At 46.8% G+C, this 21960-nt stretch overlaps 1 protein-coding gene across 5 annotated transcripts in view; it reads left to right on the top strand.

The window, feature by feature from the left end:
* MYO5B (myosin VB) overlaps window positions 1–20226 on the top strand; it is a 392693-nt gene extending 372467 nt beyond the window's left edge. For all 5 annotated transcript variants that reach the window (XM_021093027.1, XM_021093023.1, XM_021093008.1 and 2 more), the window contains 10 exons: window positions 2139–2337; window positions 3841–3934; window positions 5235–5378; window positions 7950–8101; window positions 8641–8730; window positions 10136–10286; window positions 11749–12034; window positions 12631–12805; window positions 14195–14275; window positions 19866–20226. In XM_021093027.1, coding sequence (XP_020948686.1) covers window positions 2139–2337; window positions 3841–3934; window positions 5235–5378; window positions 7950–8101; window positions 8641–8730; window positions 10136–10286; window positions 11749–12034; window positions 12631–12805; window positions 14195–14275; window positions 19866–20018 — 1525 coding nt within the window. In that variant the 3' untranslated portion in view covers window positions 20019–20226. The remainder of the gene's footprint in view (window positions 1–2138; window positions 2338–3840; window positions 3935–5234; window positions 5379–7949; window positions 8102–8640; window positions 8731–10135; window positions 10287–11748; window positions 12035–12630; window positions 12806–14194; window positions 14276–19865) is intronic.

The raw sequence follows: 21960 nt of genomic DNA, 5'->3' as shown, positions 1-21960 counted from the left end.
AGGTTTGATCCCTGGCCCAGTTCAGTGGGTTAAGGATCTGGTGTTGCTATGAGCTGTGGTGTAGATCACAGATGCGGCTTGGACCAGGAACTTCCATATGCTGCAGGTATGGCCCTAAAACAAAAACAAAAACAGGCAGCAGGAGCCTCTCTTATTGGCAAAAGAAAGTTAAGATCAGCTTGTTCTCAAGGCAGCGTGTCTCCTGGCTTTGGGTTCAAATGTGGCCCCCACTGTGAGCAGCGTGACCTCCAGCTGGATCAGAACTGGACCTGTCTCCTCAGGTCATTGTGAGGAATAGGGCCGACCCTAGTGAAGCATGTTGCACTGCCTGGCATGCAGTAAGTGTGGAATGAATACTGGCTGCTACATGTGTTAAATGGCTATTTTTCAGTACGATCAGATTCCTGTCCCATCTAGGAATTGTCTTATTTGTGGGTGTGAGAAGGCGCTAGATATGGTTTAACGCATTGGCAAATGAAAGCATAAATCAACAAAGAAGGCACAGCCCTACACATCAGGAGACCTGGCTTCTAGAAGCAGCTCTGCCACTGGTCATGACCCCCAGCCTCTCTCGTATTCTTTTCACACCTGCAAGGTGAGGCGGCTGGCTTGGTTCTTGGGCAGGGGTTCTCGGACCTTGCACAGAACCCTGGGCTGTCACCCAGCTATAGTCTACATGGAGGGTAAGAAATATGTGAGCAGTAAACTCACAGCACAAACCCAGAGTTAATCCTGGAGGCAGAATTCCTAGAACCCAGTGTTCAGGTCTATTTCCTTTATTAAATGTATCACTTAACTGGTGATTACTTTCAGCGTATTATAGTCAAGATTGGCTGTTATCTACCTATTGTGTGTCCTCTAAAAATGCTGATTCAATTCCCAAATTATCTCCCACAGTCCTCGCCCTGTTGTTTGCTTTTGGTGATGCCGCCTGTGAGGAGGGGGTGAATTGGTCATCTCGCCATCATGTCTTCGTTTGTGTCACTTTGCTGAGAAGTCCCTGGGCGCCAAGCATCTCACCTGGTGCTGCGGTGGGGCAGACTAAACACGTGGTCACTTCCCTCTGGGACTTTACAGTGTAGACTTACCCCTCTCGTTGCCTTGTGGATTTGCTCCCTCCTCTCTGGTGGCAATGATCCTGTCCCAGACCAAGAGCCGAAGTGCAGAAACCTGGTGCCTGTGCCCCCTGGCTCCAGGGGCTCTTGGAGCTGTCTCCTAGGCACTTCCAGGGTCCTAATTCTGCCCACCTCTGACCACAGTCTTTATCTGCATCCCAGGAGGAGGAGGGGGTGGCCAAGTCAGAGGGCTTCTAATGAAAATTTATTCAAGCAGTGAAGTCCAAGAAGATCGCTCATAGTCTTATCAGTAATTAACTTCCTGAAAAGGAGCCTTTAACTTCCTTAACTCCTTGCCTTCTATTACGTTGGAACAGGTGGCTCCCAGAATGGCCCAAAGAGTCTTCCACAACTTCTCCCCAACCTTCTCCAGACCTTTTCTAGGTCTCTCTGCTTCTTGTCATGACAGCAGTTGATCTTAAACCTCCCTATCCCCAGATCATTTGCAATTACTTTCTGTTATGACTGGGGAGAAATTGTATAGAAAAGGCCAGAGATCAAGTAGGGGTAATAGTGGTAAGATAAATAAAAAGAAAGGGGCTAATGTTTTGCCTTTCTAAAACTTACAGAGAATCTACTCTAGGACAGTATGCAGTAGTATAGTTCATTCTACCAGAGGTTTGTCTCAGCAAGGAGATTCTTGGGAGCTTTGGGGCAGATATGGATGCTTTTATTGAAAACATGCTATAGGACATTTATTTCTGCTAATATTTTGACGTGGAAGCAGTCCCCAATCCCAGACCAGCTATGCTCAAGAATGAGGAATAAGATAAAGGCCCAAGGCCAGGGGGTGCTGCATTTGGCCTTGATCTCCTGTCCTCCAAGTGAGGTCAGGCTGGCCCGCCTGCCCGCGCAGCCCCATGGATCTGCACCCCCCATGTCATCCCCTGTTGGTTCCGTGCAATCGATGCTGCTGCTGTGTCCCTGCTTGGCTGCTCCCCTCGGCCATGTCTGTCTGTGGCTCTTACCTGGGGGCACTGACTCGAGTGCACCCCAGTCACCTGCACTCCTCTCCCCGTGCAGGTTGCTGGAGGCCCAGCTGCAGGCCCAGAGCCGTGAGCATGAGGAGGAGGTGGAGGGTCTCAAGGCCCAGGTGGAGGCCCTGAAGGAGGAGCTGGACAAGCAGCAGCAGACCTTTTGCCAGACGCTGCTGCTCTCCCCAGAGGCACAGGTGGAGTTCGGCGTCCAGCAGGAGATATCCCGGCTGACTAACGAGAACCTGGTGCGTACCGTGCCCCACAGGGTCCAGCTCAGGGAGGTCACATTCTGGAAGAGGTGGGGTTCAGGAATGGCCTTTCACCAAATGGTCAAGGTTAAAGTCCTTAGCTCTGTGCAAGAACAGAGAATCTGGAAACTTCCAGTCAGGAAGAGTTTATAGAGATAAATACTTATCTGTTAATATACAACCCCAAACCACTTGCTTAGAACAGTACCCCATTTTACCAGTCACGAGTTCTGGCAGGGCTCAGTGGGGGTGGATCTTCTCTGCCCCAACTGATTGGCTGGGGCTGGAGGAAGCAAGACAGCCCCATCCTGGATCTGAGGCCTCAGTTCCCTCCACCTGGTCTGCTTTCCCAATGCTCCTTGTCTTTCATTGGACCACCCTGAGCTGCTTCCTGTGGCAGCTGGCCTCCAGGAGGATGAGCTTGGAGGCCTCCAAAGGTCTAGTCCCAGAACTGGCTCAGGGCACTTCTGCCACAGTCTCTTGATCAAGACAAATCTAGCCAGGTTGAGTGGTGGGGGCAGACTCCTCCTTTTGCTTGGGGGGGGGGGTGGGTAGCAGGAGGAATTGTTGGTGGCTGTCCTTGCAGACAGTCACCAGGGGAGCCCTGGCAGATGCCGGAGAAATGGCAGAAAGTCTCTGTCCTCAGAGAGCTAGCAGGCCAGTAGGGAAAGCAGAGCATGTGAAACAAAAAGAAAAAGAAGACGCTGTTTCCAAAAATCCAGTTCTCCATGGGATTAATATGTATGCAGAAAAAGAATAGTCAGGAGACTTGAGCTGCGGCAGGAGGCATGAAAGGGATGTCACCCATGTGAATGGGCAGAGGAGGGAGCAGGAAGGGAGCCCATAGTTTCCTGAGATCCCACAATGGATGGTTGCTTCTGTCATCTGCATCCCTCCTAGTCACAGAGTCTGTAATGGTCATGGAGCTCCCTCTACCCCTCTCTCTGCCACGGAGAACCACTACCAGGCTGGAACAGGGTGGCTTTAATGCTTTAATGCATCTCGGGTCCCAGGGGGCTGATTTTCTCCATGTGGTGGTGGTTGCTAGGAATTAGGCAGCCACGCAGGGGCCCAAGCCTTGAGCCTGTTTTGCTTCTGTGCCCCAGGTAACCTCACTGGCCTGCGGCCTCCCTGTTGCCCTTGCGTGCCTTCACTTGTCCGCTCTTTCCCAGGGCACCGCCCATCCTCCTGGGGACACGAGGCTGAGGGTCTCCTGGGGGGTTTGTCATGGCAGCCCAAGGAGGCTTGGCCCAGAGAACTGTGGGTTCGGCTGCCTGAGCAGGAGGAGTCTTTGGTCTAGACCGGGGGAATGCTCTGAGCCATTGCGTGCTTCGTGGGTCCAGTCGGGGGAGCAGTGAGCTGTGTGGAGCTGGGCCCCCACATTTTCCCAGAGCCTGGCCTCCTCGATGGCTGCCTGTGAGCCACACTCGGCCCCGATGCCACCCCGGCCCTCCAGGGCATGATTAGATCTGTCCTCACACTGCTTCCTTCTGCTTTTAGGACCTTAAAGAACTGGTGGAAAAGCTGGAAAAGAATGAGAAGAAGCTCAAAAAGCAATTAAAGATTTACATGAAGAAAGTCCAGGACCTGGAAGGTAGGGCGTGAGTGCGTGAGTCACAGGCATGCTCAACCACCCTTGGTGGGGGCGGGGGGACGGCCACCCCCCAGGCCCTTCCACTTCCCCACCTGGTGCTACCCCTGCCCAGTGCAGTCCCTGACAGAGTCACAGAGTGCCCCCCGTCTCAGAATCTGCACTACACATGTGACCTCAGCAGGCATTTGGGTGCACTGACTCCAAGCTCTGAGGGACAGCAGCGGAGGCAGCGGCCCTGTGGTCCTATCCTCTAGGGGCTTGGAGCTGGGAGGCAAAACCCTCCAGTGTGAAAGAATAATATGTAACACAAAGCCCCAAACCACAGGGCCCTGCTCCATGTTCTGGTGGTCAAGAAGGAGAGAGGTCAGTTGTGGGTAAAACTTTCCAACTGGAATCTGCCTCAGAGAGGTCAGGCAGGGATTTAAATCCATCTTCCAGAAACACACAGAATGTTCTTTCTCTGACTTCCTCACTGCAGATCTAATCATGTCATTCTCTGCCTTCCTCACTGCAGATCTAATCATGTCATTCTCTGCCCCTCTTTGCATATCCCACCTTGCTGGGGTCCCTCTCGTGGTCCCCTCACCACCTGGACCCCCTCATCTTTCCACCTCAGCTCCAGAGCCAAAATGTCCCCAGGGTTCCAGTCCCCTCTTTCACTGTCCTAACACCACCTCCTGTGGGTCACCACTCCCATCACAGGTATTGTTTGCTTGTTTGATCACCTGCTTTTGTCCACCAGCTGCCCTAGGTGAGGCTCTAGGAGCTCAGGCCTGGCACCTGTCCAGCCTTGGGCCATTGCACGCCTCTCTCCGTCTTTTGATTTCTCTTCTCTGTTTCTGGACTTCCCATTGTCCTGTCACTGAGGCTTTTTCTTCTCCTGATCCTCCACTCTCCCCTCCCTCCTTCTATCCCTGCTCCTCCCCTCCCCCTCCGTCTCTCCCCATCCTCTTTCCTTTCTTACAGCTGGGAAGGAAGAAATAGCACCCAATAGGGTGTTTGTACATCCTGCACCTCATGGCCTTCCCAAGTTTTCTCTGGTCCAGAATCTGCCCATTGCCATTTTGGGGGTTTCCTTGGCCCCTGTCCTTCGTGGACACCAGTGCCCAGTGCTGAGCCCCTCTGGGCACACTGGGAGTACAGCCCAGGCTGCAGGGGCAGACCATGTAAGAGAGTGTGGGAGCTCAAAGAACCAGACCCAGGCCCAAACCCCACCCACCTGAGATGAGCCCCCTACCCACCCCCTGGGGGAACCTGAGTCTGGAGGTCTCAGTTCGTGCCCCATCTCTTTCCTGCTCAGCTGCCCAGGCACTGGCGCAGAGTGAGAAGAGGCGCCACGAGCTCAACAGGCAGGTCACCGTGCAGCGGAAAGAGAAGGACTTCCAGGGCATGTTGGAGTACCACAAGGAGGACGAGGCCCTGCTCGTTCGGAATCTGGTGACAGGTCAGGCCTCTGCTGCCCCTCACCCCCACCCTCCTGCACAGCCCGCATCCCTCCCTTCATTTCCTCTGTGCCCCCACACAACCCCCACCCACCCTCACCTACCACCTCTCACCACCACATTTCTGATGAGCCCCCAGGTGGTGCTGATGCTGCAGGTCAGTGTGCGGGCTGCCCCGGGGCCGCATACAGGACTCTTGGGAGTCACTTTCCTCCCAGCCCCAGGCCTGGTTTGCCAGTTGTACCGCCCCGACCCTTCTGGACCCACACCCCTCAACGCCCAGAGCAGCAGCCACCTGCAGAGCCTGGAGGAAGAGTCCTGGACGAAAAAAATAGAGGCATCTTGGGTGGTCTGGTCCTCTGGTCCTCTGGCCCTTCAACCACTAGCTCCATTCTCTGTACGATGGGGATGAGGTTACCAACCCCACCTCCCCACACGTGATAAAGGTTAAAGGGCTGAATTAAAGCTGCAAAACCCTTCGTGAACTTCTCCAACATGAGGAACTCAAAGAGATGGTAGCTTTTGCAGGGGTATCTGAAGTTCAAATAAGAGGTTAACCTTCTTTTAGAGAAATGTAAGTTTATCAAGGTCCTACTGTGCTGAGGGCCAAGGGCAGCAGGAGGAATGGCGTGTGACTTCAGCCTAGCACAGATTTTGCTTCAGCCCTTTGTCTGGGGTATTTGTAATAGCTGAGCTTTTTCTACTTTTACAAAGGTAAATTTCCCTATAATTGCCTGACAACTAAATGTGATAAGAGTGGACCTCAAACTCCCTTAAACAGGCTGATCTTGTTCAACCACCGCTAGGGATGCACTTTTATTCTCTGATGAATGAAACTCAAAGTTCACAGCATCAGAGTAAAAAAGAAAATGACAGTGGAGACTGCTCGTGCCAGCAGAGGGGTTACTCCTTCCCTCGGTCATTGCTCAGGTGGCCCCAGGAAAGCTTATCTGCTAAGCTGCCTGGTCCCCTTCCCTCCTCAAGACCCCTCCACACGGATGCCAGGACTTCACGAGCCTCAGCCTAGGGGCCCGGTGCTGGCTGGTTACTGTGGACCGTGGAGAAAAGTAGAGGTGGTACCTGCGCTCAAGGCTCTACCATGTAGCTGCTACGGGAATCGAGACTCAAATCACAGTTGAGCATTCCAAGGCAGGACAAGCTGTTTACCATCTGCACACGAGTCACGCTCAAAGCAAGAAGCTATAGAATTGAAGTCTGGGCCTTAAAACACATCTTTCTGGATAAATGTTAATGGCATTCTAATTAGAGCCAAGGGCCAACCCACAATCATTTGCTGAGCCTGTGAGATGCTCCAGGTACCTGGAGTATTATGCCTGTATGTGTTTTTGAGGCCAAGTGCCCACTGGAGATGCTGGCAGCACGTGCCCAGCCCTCACCCTAGGTGGCCCTGGTGGAAGATCTGAGGTTGTTGCCCCTTCCCCTCCCCAGCCTGCCTCCCTCATTGCCTCCCCAAGCCTAGAGGTGGCTTGTAAGGCCTGGGCTGGGTGAAGATTAGGGGCAGAGGTAATGAGAGAGTAGGCGAGGGCTGGGGATCCAGCGCTGGGGCCGAAGTGGGCAGGCCTGGGGTCTGAGGCCCAGGGCCTCGAGTACATCGTTCCTGTCCCTGGCCCTTTCCTCCTCCTTCCCCAGGGTTCTACCAGCACTCCCTGCTCTGAGCCTGGGCTACTGCTTCTGTGGGCTTCCTCTAGAATGGAGAGCAGCCTGACAGCTTCTCCCTGATCCTCCAGGGCTGTGGCAGGGAAGGACCAGGAGGCTGAGCAGGAGTCTGCAGTTCATGGGGCAGCTCACAGGTTCTTCCAGTCCAGCCAGTGTGCACCTGGGAGGGGGTGTGGTGAGGGTTTGGAAGAGAGCTGAGGGGGTGAGGGGCAACAGGGCCGCAGCTGTCCCTGACTAGAGCCGCATGAGCTCCAGCCAAGTGGGAGGCCGGTGAGACGCAGGTCAGGCGGTGGCGCTAGGGAGGAGAGCACGGCTGTGGCCAGTCAGTGCTCTGCTGGATCTGCTGGCTCTGAGCAGGTCCGGGAAGGGGCCACCACATAGTTTCCGAACTGACAGCCAAGTGGGTGAGAGGCTGCTCCAGCTCTCCCAACCCCTGGCACGTGGCCTGTATCTTCGGGGTGAGCCCTCCTTCTTGCTGTGTCCACGATAGGAAGGGATGTACTGGGGCGGGGGGTGGGGAGTCCGGGCCCCATCAGGGAGCAGCTCCCATCCTCAGTGGCCCTCTGGCCTCAGGCCCCTCCTTGGTGAACCTGGCCTGTGTGTGAACCTGGCAGGGAGCCACCTGTGGATTCTTTCCTCTAGGTTGTAAGGACAAAGCATGAGAAGCCTGTTTTAAACAATTAGGAACATGCTTTTTGTCTGGGGCTTTTACCTAGTTTCTAAAACTCCTAGTAGTCAGGGGTATCAGGAATCTGTGTATCCAGGGCAATCTCTGCCCTTTTCCTCTCCCAACCCCCTGCGAGGAGCTACAGGAAGATATTGAAAGTGTGTATTTTGGGCCAGGGCTCTTCCAGCTCTGGGCATTGACTCTAATTCTTGTGGTCTGTTGCTGTTAGAGCTGAAGCCCCAGGCCCTGGCGGGCACAGTGCCCTGCCTCCCAGCCTACATCCTCTACATGTGTATCAGGCACGCGGACTACGTGAACGATGACCTCAAGGTGCACTCCCTGCTGACCTCCACCATCAACGGCATCAAGAAAGTCCTCAAGGTCAGTGTCCAGGCCGACGGTGGTTGGTGGGGAACTGAGTGAAGCCAGCAGCTCACCGTTGCTTCTCTCAGCCTGGGTTTTGCGGGAAGAAGTTCTCCAGACTCTCCAGCCCTAGAGGGAAATAAATGACAGCTGACCTCTAGGTAAATGCAATGCCAGAACGTTTCACCAGCATCTTCCCAACACCCCTGGTGTTGGGTCATTGATAGATGAGAACAGAGCAGCTGGAGTCAAGCTCATTTGTATCGCCTGGCTTCATAGTCATAGCCACAGAAACAGTTTTTCTGCCGTGTGTGTGTGTGTGTGTGTGTGTGTGTGTGCGCGCGCATGTACATGCATGTGTGTGCCACCAATCAGGGTACCAGAACAGGGTTGTGTGTCATACCCAGTAGTGGATGAGCAGTAGCTCTTGTGGCGGTAGCTCTCATCTCCTGACTGTGACTAGCCAGGGCCTGCCAGGTGAGAGAATGAAACAGGTAAGCATTTGGCCAGATGGGAACCACTGACTTATGACCAGGAATGGCTTTTTCTTTTCACAGAAGCACAATGATGACTTTGAGATGACGTCATTCTGGTTATCCAATACCTGCCGCCTCCTGCATTGCTTGAAGCAGTACAGCGGCGATGAGGTGAGGCCATGGTGAGCCCAGTCCCCACACACACTTAGACACCTACCATTGCCCCATGTTCCTCAGCATTCATGTCCCCACGTCCTTGGCCATTTGCAGCACCTGCTCTGCTCCAGAGCACATCAGATCTCAGGGGCCCGGGGCTGTCAGTCACATGTCACCCTGCTTTGTCCACATGTCATCTTGAGCTTCTTTGTGTCCCTGAGGAGAGGGAGTAAGGTCTCTAGAGCACCACCCTCTGGGACCTCAGGCTCCAGGCATGCCTTCTGCATCTATTCATTGGAGGCAGGAGTAAGGCCAGCCTGGATGGTCCTGGGGCCCTGGGCAGCACCCTGAATGAAGCGAGTAGATTGGTGGGGAGATGAGTTTTTACAGCCCATCCATTAAAGAAATGTTTTTTTACTATATTTTTGGAAGAAACAGCCTTCATTTGAAACCGGATGTCCTCTAAGACGTAACCCTGATATCACACGCAAGCTTTTACATTAAGTGGAAAACTGCATTTCAGGTTATCTCACTGAGACTTGCCCCAGTGTTGTGTGTAGTCTACATAGATATTATTTAGGGCTGGCAGGGGAGGGAGCCCCGGAGTTCCATTGTGTTCAGCTTATATTCCTAGGGATGAGACTTGAACCACATATAACCAGGTCTAGGCTAAGTCGCATTATCTCAGTTTTCCCCTCTTCCTCTGTGTTTGTTTTCTGTTGAAATTGCTTTGTGATTTGATGTAGTATAAGAGGCTTTTCTGAGGACAGTCAGCCTTTTGAAAACACTGACCTTTTGGCTGCTTTTGGCACTCCTTGGCCTGAATACAGAGGGACGTTGGTTACATGAGTTCTTTTGATATGAGCAGTTCTTTGAGATTACATGTTACTTCATCCTGTCACTGTAGAAAGCTAAGAAGATATTGTGTCGTAGCTGTGGAACTATTTCGGTTCATCCATTAATCCTGATACCCAATGATAAAATCCATATAAAAGTTCTCATTGTAAAAAAAAATATGACCCAGGTACTCCTTTAGGGACTGTATAACCTAAGGTTTTAGGGTCCCCTGGTCTGTTGGGAAAAGAATTGCAAAGAGGCAGAAAGCATGAGTTCTGCTCTCCCTGGACCTCCTACCAACCTGAGTTTTGCTACCTTAGAGAAACCTTAGGGATTTGGATGAAATGATTGAGGCCTTTTAATGAAGCAGTTCTGACTTCTCTATCTTGCTGCATTTTGACACTGCCTTGAAATTGAAGCACCATCATTGAGACTTCAGAGAGCTGCTGGGGTCTTGTAGAACATCATGTAACTAGACAGAGCCGGATTGGGCCCCCAAAATAGGATGCGAGTGGAGGCCCAGAAGTCCTGCTGAGCCTGGCAGGCCCCGGAGCCTCAGTGTAGCCCTGCTCTCCCTCTGCAGGGCTTCATGACTCAGAACACCGCCAAGCAGAACGAGCACTGCCTTAAGAACTTTGACCTCACTGAATACCGCCAGGTGCTGAGCGACCTTTCCATTCAGATCTACCAGCAGCTCATTAAAATCGCTGAGGGCCTGTTGCAGCCCATGATAGGTAAGCCGGCACTGGGATCTCTGGTGCTCATCATGGGGTCTGAAGGGTGAGGGTAAGTGCTGCCTACTTTTAGGGAACTGGATATCTTAGGCACAGCCTCCGGAAAGCCAGGACCTTCCCACTGAAGGCAGCTGAGCAGGTGTGTGCCAGTTCCTTGGAAAGAACTGTGAAGTTGTCAACACCATAAGAGTACAAACTATAAATTCAGAAGGTCTAAATGCATTTACAGTGAAAAAGTATAACCCTCTTGCTCATATATACACTTTATTCATGAAGAAAGAAAAGCATTTAGTATGTTCATATAAAAACACTCCAGCAATAAATGTTTATTGAACATTCTGTCCAAAGCAATACACTGGAGCATTTAAAATGAAATCAGAGTTGAAAAATAAGAGGCAGTTATTTTTTTAATTACTGAATGAATTTTATTTTATTTATAGTTGTACAGCAATCATCACAACCCAGTTTTACAGCTTTTCCATCCCAAACCCTCAGTGCATCCCCCCACCCCTCAACCTGTCTCATTTGAAAACCAAAAGTTTTTCAAAGTCTGTAAGTCAGTATCTGTTCGAGGCAGTTATTTTTTAAGTTAAAAGAAAAGTGCCATGTGTATGCATCACTCATGGTGCTCCCTAAAGGCTGGGGAGGAGATGGTCCCTTGGACCTGTGGGTAATGCTTTCTCTAGGTTCTTAAAGCATGGGTGGGTTAGAAGTGAATTCCAAGTAGGGTAGATACCTGCATGCCATCCAGAAATGTATCCTGTGGAAGAAGAGTCCTTCCAAATCCTTCTTCCTATCTGAGAATCTTTTTTCAAGGCACCAGCATATCCTCACCTGATGTGGGGAGAACGGGGATATTTCATGACTCAGGAAAGGGGAGGGTTAGCAGCATCAGTTCTGGAATCGGACAGACCTGGGTTCTAATCCTGGCCCTGCCACTTCCTAGAAATGTGACTTTGGGCCTCAGTTTCCTCATGAGTAAATGGGTTAGTGGAAGATTAAAAGGAATACTGAATATAAAGCTCTGCAATAAGTATGACAGATCCACTAACCTAAGATTTAAGGTCAGTGGCTCAGGTCGAAGGACGCTGTAGGACGACTTCAGGGTCCAAGCCCAGGTCAGTAGCTGGGCCAAGACTATACCCAAGTTGTTCAACTCTCAAATTTTGGTCTCTTAGCACAGAAGCCAATACAGAATTGAGTTCGTACATGCCTTTTACGTATATCCCATCACTAGCACGTTTAAGCGAAAATTTGATCCACAGATTTGGTCCAAGATTTCTCTATGGACCACCAGAGATCAGCACGTTAGAAATTCTGTGCCGAGTGCTGGTAGTTCCTGAGCAGTCGACATTGTATACCTCTGGGTGGGATCCCTGCCAGAGCCCTGAGTACTGTGATCTGAGTGACACCGAGACAGCTTTGGGAACCAGCAGCCTCTCTGATTGTGCTCTTCTTTCAGTGTCTGCCATGTTGGAGAATGAAAGCATTCAGGGTCTATCCGGTGTGAAGCCAACGGGCTACCGGAAGCGCTCCTCCAGCATGGCGGACGGGGATAGCTCGTACTGCCTGGAAGCCATCATCCGCCAGATGAATTCCTTTCACACAATCATGTGTGACCAGGGCCTGGACCCTGAGATCATCCTGCAGGTGTTCAAACAGCTCTTCTACATGATCAACGCAGTGACTCTCAACAACCTGCTTCTGCGGAAGGACGTCTGCTCGTGGAGCACAGGCATGCAGCTCAGGTAGGGGAGGCGCCTCGCCCCACCACGCACACTGGCTCGGGTCACCCACGGGACTCTGGTCTCTGAAAATGAAATCCAAATCCAAACTGATCGTCCTTGTCACGGTCAACAGGTAACTCAAATCCACCACCTTTTTATCTTTTGGTGAAATTCATCACACACTGTGATGGTGACCTGGTAAATTAATTCAAAGCTTAAAACACATTTACTTATTCATGTGAAGATTGTAAAGACGATGCATGTAGATCAGAGACAAAAATCAATGTCAGAGACATGAAGGCTCACACAGAAATACAAATATGTTTGTGCCAGTTCAGTGTAAGTTGTTTTAATTCAGTATAGTTAATGCCTCTTTTCCACATTAACTTTATACAGGCACTTTAGGTACTTCATCTGGGCTTAGGTGTAAGCACCCACTCATTCCACAAAAGGTTACTGAGTGCCAGGCACTTTTCCTGCTTTTGCTCCTGTGAGATAATTAAGATGAAGGGAATAACACTAGTGGCAGCTGGGTAGCAGAATAAACACAAGAGGTATACTCATCCCCATGAAGCGGGAAGACCGGCTTAACACTGCTCACTCTTCCTGTGTCTAAGGTACAACATAAGTCAGCTGGAGGAGTGGCTTCGAGGAAGAAACCTGCACCAGAGCGGAGCTGTTCAGACCATGGAACCTCTGATCCAGGCAGCCCAGCTCCTGCAGTTAAAGAAGAAAACCCCTGAGGACGCCGAGGCCATCTGCTCCCTGTGCACTGCCCTCAGCACCCAGCAGGTATGGTCACTCTGTCCACCAAGGGACTCAGAGCAAGCCCCGCTTCCATTTCAAGTCTGTTCCTGGCAGTGGTTGTTCTTTAGCATTGCCCTCCTGGCCTTTTATACCACCCATGATCCAGTTCTGAAGTTTCAGCTAGTGGGATGTTCCTGGATAAAGCAAAGACGGCTTTGGTCTGTGAAACAAGATGCCAGTGTTTTCCAGTAACTTTCTGGTCTCTCTTGTTCACCTAGAAAGATAATACAAAACAGCAAGCTTAGCTTCAAACTTTTAAATACACATACAATGAATTCTGGAATGTCTCTCACCTGGAAATTTGAGTTTCTTTCAGAAATCAACAGCATCTGGCATTTGGCATTAAATAATTTTCTTTACAACTATAATCCCATGCTGGTCATGTTTTCACTTAGTATCCATTTACATTATTTTAAATAAAGTCAGTAAGAACCTAGAGGCATTTAAATGTTCCTTTCCTCTTCCCCACCCCCTCAACTGTATTCATATAAGGACTTGGTTGCAGAGATACTCCCAGTCTATAAGGTAAATCCTATCCACACACAGGCAGCCTTCCCCTCCATCATGAACGTGCCACTTTAGAAATGGGCCCACCACAAAGGTGGTCACGCAAAATGAGACCAGCACGAGGAAATCGAACTTTCCAAATTAAATCATGCACGTTCTCCCTGCCCCACACCTAAAAACAGCAAAATCCAAACTCAGCATCGAAAAACAAACGCACGTCCGTACCTCCTCCACTGACTACTAAAAGGCCAGACTCCTAAGAAAACTGCCTCCTTCTATATACTGAAAATGTTCAACTTTCTTCCCCTTTTAAATTTATTTAACTTTCATACGTTTACTCCCAGACTACATCTGACATCAGTCTGCAACTAGGCAGACTACTTCCCCAGTTAGTAGGTAGACAACAGATTATTTTCCTTTCAAATAGCAAAAAAAAAAAAAATCTATTCCTTCATAAGTGATTTTGGGGATGGTGGGAGGCAGGAAGGTGCTGTTACAACTTTTGTTGTATAAGGTAAGAGACCCTGGACTCTTTAAATGAAATCTTTAAATTACTAGTTGATAGGAGGCTGAGGGTTTCAGGCAATGTTTTGCTAAACTTGTTACCTTATACGCCATGGAGCACAGGGGGAGCGGTGGGCAGGAGAGAGAGGAATGGAGCCAGAGCTCAGACCTACCAGGCAAAGCTTCTGGACTCTAGTTTACCAAATGCAGACCCTTAACCATCAATCCCGCCACGATCTAGGTTGTGGGTTCAGCCTAAAGAGGGTGTAGCCCTGTGCCAATGTCATACATTCTTTAGAATTCAAAAGTTGTCTTATGTTCATTTAGCTCTGTGCTGATAAACTTTTGTTTTTATTTTAACAGATTGTCAAAATTTTGAACCTTTATACTCCTCTGAATGAATTCGAAGAACGGGTAACAGTGGCCTTTATACGAACAATCCAGGTATGTTTTAAAATATTAATTTTATGAAGTCTTGTCTAAAACTAAAGAGTTGGTAGTTTCGATTTTTTTTCTTTTTTTTTTTTTTTTTGTCTTTTGTCCTTTTAGGGCCACACCCATGGCATATGGAGGTACCCAGGCTAGGGATCTAATTGGAGCTGTAGCTGCTGGCCTATGCCAGAGCCACAGCAACGTGGGATCTGATCCGCATCTGTGACCTATACCACAGCTCACAGCAACGCTGGATCCTTAACCCACTGAGTGAGGCCAAGGATTGAACCTGCAATCTCATGGTTCCTAGTCAAATTTGTTTCTGCTGTGCCACAACAAGAACTCCAATAGTTAGATTTTTACCCTTGCTTCTCATTATTAATAAAATACCGGTTGTTCCCTTGTATTCTAGAAGATCTTACCTTCTTCAGTGTTCTCTTTAGGTAAAGATGAGCCATACCACCCATGAATGATTTTATATACCCAGAAGACTGAATTTTAATAAATCTCTGCCTCTCAGATTTTCGACATGGTTTAAGTATTATTTCATTTGCCACTAGCATGTTACTAAACTATAGCACAAAATGGAATTAACAAAGTAAGCAGAGTATCAACCCCACCCACAAATGGAACTAAGAAATACTCTTTTAAGATAACAATTTGAGGAGTTCCCACTGTGGTTCAGTGGGTTACCACCTCTTTAGCCAGTAAAATAATTGTCAATATGAAACAAGGATAAAAAAGAAATGGGGGAGATGATCAGAGAAGGATGCAGGAAAAGGGGAAAAGACTAAATTAACTTGAACATCGAGTGTAAGCAGAGAATAGATACTGAGGGTCAAGGAGGGCTGCCAATCAGATAGAAGATTGTCCTCTTAAGGGCAGTGGGAGAAATGCAGTGGTTTACCAAAGCCTTGGATCAGAGAGGAGCAGGCAGAGACGCACCAACACGGATTTTGTAGTCAGCTCTGAAAGGGCAGGAAGACTCTGAGGACAGGGAAAAACAAACAAACAAAAAACAAACAAAACAAAACAAAAACCACTGAGATCCCTAACCTGCTACTGTTTTTATGGAGAGTTGAGAATTTATACAAAACAAAGAACAGATTTAGAAAGTCTTTTTTGTTTTGAAATATCTGAGACACACATGAAAAGGAGAGCTGCAACTCATCAATTGGTACTGTTTACAAGAAGCAAGTTCAGGCCAAAGGTAAAAGAATATGAGCCAAGTCAGACTTGGGGTTTGAATGAAGGATGTAGGAAAAAGGTAATGGAAGTTGGTCCCATGTTCTCTGGAGACACATACTCAGAGTCTTAGTCTTCCTTAGCACTCAGTTCCAATGTCCAGCAGTTCCATCAAAAAATGGCTTTTGGGCTTTGCTTTTTTCCCAGCTAAAATTTTATGTTCTGTTTCTCCCTTGACAGTACTCAAGTCTGTAACAGCCCATGCCATCCTCCTGTACTGGAACCTTATGTAGGATAAATACAGATTGCTTGTTAAAGCAAACCGTTGCTTGGGTGGTGAGGACAGCATATGCTAACCTTTAAAAATGTCAATTTGAAGGGACTGTTAAACTCACCGGAGGAATTCACAAGAGGATTCCTGTGGAATGACTGCCTTGTGAAGTTTAAATAATTAAATGCATAGACTCCTTTTGCTGCTGAATTGTTATAATATAGGTGTTATTTAACTTTTTTGTACCATTTTTTTTTGTGAGTCCAAAGTAAACTTTTTTGAAATTCACAATTAGTCCAATATACATAATCTGAACTATTTCAGAGTAACTACAGACACGACACCGTTTTTTTGGCCATGTGCTTTTGATCTCCTTTAGTCTAGAACAGTTTTTCAGACTTCTATGTACTACATTAAATGAACTTTTTTTTTTTTCCCCACTGTACAGCAAGGGGGTCAGGTTATCCTTACGTGTATACATTACATTCCCCCCCCCTTTCTTCTGTTGCAACATGAGTATCTAGACAAAGTTCTCAATGCTATTCAGCAGGATCTCCTTGTAAATCTATTCTAAGTTGTGTCTGATAAGCCCAAGCTCCCGATCCCTCCCACTCCCTCCCCATCCCATCAGGCAGCCACAAGTCTCTTCTCCAAGTCCATGATTTTCTTTTCTGAGGAGATGTTCATTTGTGCTGGATATTAGATTCCAGTTATAAGTGATATCCTATGGTATTTGTCTTTGTCTTTCTGGCTCATTTCACTCAGGATGAGATTCTCTAGTTCCATCCATGTTGCTGCAAATGGCATTATGTCATTCTTTTTTATGGCTGAGTAGTATTCCATTGTGTATATATACCACCTCTTCCGGATCCAATCATCTGTCGATGGACATTTGGGTTGTTTCCATGTCCTGGCTATTGTGAATAGTGCTGCAATGAACATGCGGGTACATGTGTCTCTTTTAAGTAGAGTTTTGTCCGGATAGATGCCCAAGAGTGGGATTGCAGGGTTTTGTACCATTTTTAAACTCTCCTCTAAATCCTTTACAGTGTCTTCAAACTCTTTAAAGAGCAGAGCCTACTGATACATTTGACTAATGTAGAAAAATAAAAGCTGAAGTGCTATGAAAAAAATTTCTTTTTGTTTTTAGGGGCACTCTTGTGGCATATGGAAGTTCCCAAGGCTAGGGGCCTACTCGAGATCCGAGCCATGTCTGCAACCTAACCACGGCTCATGGCAACGCCGGATCCCTGACCTGCTGAGCAAGGCCAGGGATCGAACCCTCATCCTCATGGATACTGGTCGGGTCTGTTACCACTAAGCCACAATAGGAACTCCTGATCATGTTCGTTTTAGTCATTCTGCCAATTGTTGCCTTATACCTGCCTTTAAATTTACATCTAGAGGAGTTCCCATTGTGGCTCAGTGGTTAATGAATCCAACTAGGAACCATGAGGTTGTGGGTTCCATCCCTGGCCTCATTCAGCGGGTTAAGGATCTGGTGTTGCCGTGAGCTCTGGTGAAGGTTGCAGATGCAGCTCAGATCCTGCGTTGCTGTGGCTCTGGTGTAGGCCGGCACCTACAGCTCCAGTTAGACCCCTAGCCTGGGAACCTCCATATGCCATAGGAGCAGCCCTAGAAAAGGCAAAAAGACAAAAAAAAAAAAAAAATTACATTTAGAGTATTACTGTTAATAAAAGGGTTTACTCTGCCTTTTATCTCCTTGTTTTGTGTTCCTCCATTTTCCCTTACGTTCTTTGTGTTTATTTTCTGCGGTGTACCATTTTGACTCCCTGCTTTCCTTTTCTGTGTATTTTTTACTTAGGTTCTTAGTGGTTACTGTGGTAATCACAATTAACATCTTAAATTTACAGTAGCCTAGTTTAAACAGTATTAACTTAGTTTCGATAGTATATGAACTTTCTGCTGCTCTGCATCTCCATCCCTCTGCCTTTATATCATTTTTGTCACAGATCACATCTGTTATACATGTGTACCCATTAACAGAGACCTATAGTTTGTTTTCTACATTGTATGAATCATATAGGGGAAAAAAACATGCTCCAAACCTTACATTTACCTATGAGTTACTGTCTAATATCCTTTCATTTCAGCATGAAGGACTTTCTATAGTTACTAGTAACCAGCTCCCTCTCCTTTTGATTATCCGGAAGTGACTTAGTCATCCTTCGGTATCTAAGGGGAATTGGTTCCAGGACCTTCATGAGTACCAAACCCTGTGGATGTTCAAGTCCTTTATATAAAATGGCACAGTACTTGCATATACCCTATGCACATACTCCTGTATGCTTTAAATCATCTCTAGATTACTTACAAGACTTAATACAATGTAAATGCTGTGGAAATAGTTGCCAGCCTGTGTCAAATTCAAGTTTTAGTTTTCGGAATTTTCCGAAAATTTTTTTTCCAAATATTTTTGATCCTCGGTTGGTTGAATGTGCAGATGTGGAACCTGTGGATATGGAGGGATTGTTGTCATTCTCCTTCATTCTTGAAAGATAGTTTTGCCGGATAAAGAATTCTTGGTGGACTGAAAGAAGAAATTTCAGGACTTCAAATATATTATCTCACTGCCTTCTGGCCTCTGTGGTTTCTAATAAGAAATCTGCTCTTGATCTTGTTGAAGATGCCGTGTTATGTGATGAGTCCTTTCTCCTGTTGCTTTGAAGATTTTTTCTTTGTCATTGGGGTTTGATAATTGACTATAATGTGTCAGAGTGTGAAACTTTTTGAATTTACTCTGCTTGGAGTTTGTCGAGCTTCTTGGAAACATATATCAGATTTGGGAATCCAGCCACTATTTCTTCAAATATTTTTCTGTCCCTTTCTCTTTATTCTCCTTCTAGGACTCCTGTGATGTATATATTTTGGTATACTTTATGGTGTCCCACAGGTCCCTCAGTCTCTGTTCACTTTATTTCATTTTTTCTATTCACGCCTAACTTAGAGAATTTTTCATTTTTTAAAGTTTTATTGAATTATAGTTGATTTATAATGCTGAGTCATTTCCTGCTGTACAGCAAGTGACCCAGTCACACATACATATACATTCCCTTTCTTTTATCATTTTCCATCATGGTCTATCCCAAGAGACTGGATATGGTTCCCTGTGCTATACAGTAGGAAAACTGGAGGATTTTAATTGCTTTATCTTCAAGTTCACTGGTCATTTCTTCTGCAAGCTTAAGTCTGTTATTGGACCCCTTTAAGGAACTAAAAATTTTCATTTTGGTTATTATACTTTACCTAAAATATCTGGCTCTAACTAGAGAAAAGTGGAGGGGTGCTCTGTACCTTTAAATCTTCCAATTGATGCCACTGGAGGAAGCCAGCCAGCCACTCCATTCCAAGGGAGCCAGAATCAAGGCAGGCATCATGCCAGTCCTTCAGGGAACTGCTAGACCAATTCAAGTGCACAACCCCATATTTTTGGAGGACAAGGACTCACTGCCTGCTTAGCACCAGCCAGCTGCTCCAGGACTGTGGGTTGCTATCCCTACAGCTTCACTGGAGCTGGGGAGTGGGGCATGGTAGCTGGTTATGCACATTGCTCTCTTGGTTGTCATAGGTGTCCAGAGTTACAATAGCTTTTTCTTTCTTTTTTTTTTTCCCTAGCTCAGCACTAGCCACCGTAGTTGCTACAGTAGAGGTACTAGCCCTTAGCGGTTGCTGCTCTGTCATTTTGTGTGATATCACTCCCTATTCTTTTTTACCAATGATGAAGGAAAATGAGGCATAGAAAGGTTCGGGAACTTTCCCAGAGTGCTTCCAGGATAAGCACTCAGGTTATTTGCCTCCCGAATCCATGGCCTTAACTTCTTCACTGTACTGCCTTTCCACATGATTTGCACTTGAAGTGGATTTTTCTCTTCTCCCTTAGATGGAAAATTTTTAATGAATGCTAGAATTGGGAGAGAAGTTAAAGTCAGCTGATGGTCCAGCAAGCCTTACCCCAAGAGCTTTTCTTGCTGCTATATACCTAAGAGAGGGGAAGACCACATCCTCCTAAAATCCTACCTCGTTATCTTAACAGAAACATTTTGGTGATTCATTTTTGTGAATCCAACAAAACCGGCTGTTTTTTGGCATTGGAAGAATTTTACATGGTCTTATTCTTCCCCACAGGCACAACTGCAAGAGCGGAATGATCCTCAGCAACTGCTGTTAGACTTCAAGCACATGTTTCCAGTTTTGTTCCCATTTAATCCATCTTCTCTGACCATGGACTCCATCCACATCCCAGCGTGTCTCAACCTGGAGTTCCTCAATGAAGTCTGAAAAATGCACATTTCCAGCTTTGGCTTGATTGCCAATGAGAGCATGAAGGAAGGATAGAGTAAAGTGAATTTAAGGATCTGTTAAATCTATAAAAGTAGATCAAATCAGAGGTTGAGCGCTTTGTGCAGAGTGAGCTATACAGAATAAGACACATCTGTCCTTATATTTTGTATCTACCGCTCAGAATAAAAACACTTGAAATATGGAAGATTTTTTTAAAGTATGATTTCGGTCTAAACAAATACATATCATAATCTACAGCCACCAACAGTCCCCAAGGTGCCAGTCTATATACATGGAAACGACCCAGTTGTGATCTTCACGTGTAACTGGAGAATGGCGAAAGTGAAATATTAAAACAATGTGAATCGCATAGATTGCCATCAGAGGACTTTTAACAAATAATGGTACTAATAACCATGATACTGTCGTGTAGTGACGTTTCCCCGCGTTGACAAACCACAGGTATAGATGGGTATATGGGCAGATAGATGTTCTGAGAACAAAAACACAGGCCTGGGCCTTCTGAGAAGTTTCCCCAGAGATATTTTTAATGCCTAGTGATGCAGAGACAGTGGTGTAAACGACCTCCAGACTAAACAGTCTGATGATTGGTTTCTGAAGCAAATTTAGAAGACTCAGGCCCTAATGTGCTCAAACAATGTGTATAGTCGAGACGATATGAAAGAATTGTGCCAAAAAATGCTGCTTTCCCAAACTTGAAATGTGAGCAAATGGAGAGTCATTCTTTAGGTTTCCAATGCTAGTCCATACATTTACTGAGTCAAATAAACCTTCACAAAAGTCTATGCTAGGTACATGTTAGAAAAGAATAACAACTCCAGTTGTATTTGCAGATTAAAAACCAAACAAGTCAGTATGAAAGCCTGTAATCCCCTAACTGCCATTACACCTCCAATAAGAACATCATATAATGGACTAGTAATTCCACATAACAAAAGAGTAAAGGAAAACAAACTTCATCTGAAGCATCAGACTCTTTGAAAAGCCTTTTTAAAAACTCAGTTCAGGTATTATTAATTTCCAAAAGTTTTAGGGATTTGTGTGGGTGTATGTGTGTGTGTGTGTGTTCTGAGAATAGCCTATGTCAACTTCGTCTTTTCCAGTTATTTTCAACATTTTAACAATTTACCACGAAAACATTGTGAATATCTCTACTTTGAAATAAGGATTAAAAAGAGTATTGAGTGGTAATATTACAACAGATTTTATGTGCTTGCTCCTTTTATAATTTTTTGTCTCTTCAAAAGCAAACATTCGATTAGCAAACCCTACATATTGTTTACAACCTTTATTTTTTTACTATTTTTCCATGTCTCTGGCAGATAACAGTATGATGCTCCCATGACAGGAACAGGTGGTGTTTGCAAATCATAGACAGCCTCTGTGTTGTATCAAGAAGATAAAATTTCCCCACGAAGTGCAAGTAAAACCCACACACCCCACCACCTTCTTTTAGGCTCTCAACTTAAAAGACTCTTGGGTACAGTACGCCCCAAGCCCTAAACGCTCCTGTGGGCAGCACCCTAATAGCTCCCTCCATCATTCCCCTTGCCTGCTGGGCAAGACGAGACACAGTCCCTGGGCAAAGACAGCTGCCCTTCACATCTCAGCCCTTAGTGTCATCAGTGTTATCCCCTCTACTTCCACATGGAACGTCCTGGCCTCTCTGGGTGTCCACACAGAGCTGTGCCTTTCCCTCCTTTCCCAGCTAGAGTTACATAATATAACATCTGTAACCCACTTTCAACAACCCACTTGCTGACTTGGTTTGGAAAGCCAGTCTCAACTGATTGGGTATGTGGCTACCTCTTTTTAAAGTTCTTTATTACATATAATCTGCTTTTTACTGCACTTTAATTTAAAACTTGGTTTCATGTGAGTTCTGTTTTAATAGTCTAGAGAACCAAAAATGCCTTGT

This window comes from Sus scrofa, chromosome 1 (genome assembly GCF_000003025.6).
Source record: "Sus scrofa isolate TJ Tabasco breed Duroc chromosome 1, Sscrofa11.1, whole genome shotgun sequence".
Lineage (NCBI taxonomy): Eukaryota > Metazoa > Chordata > Mammalia > Artiodactyla > Suidae > Sus > Sus scrofa.
This window is presented reverse-complemented; position numbering and strand designations above follow the sequence as displayed.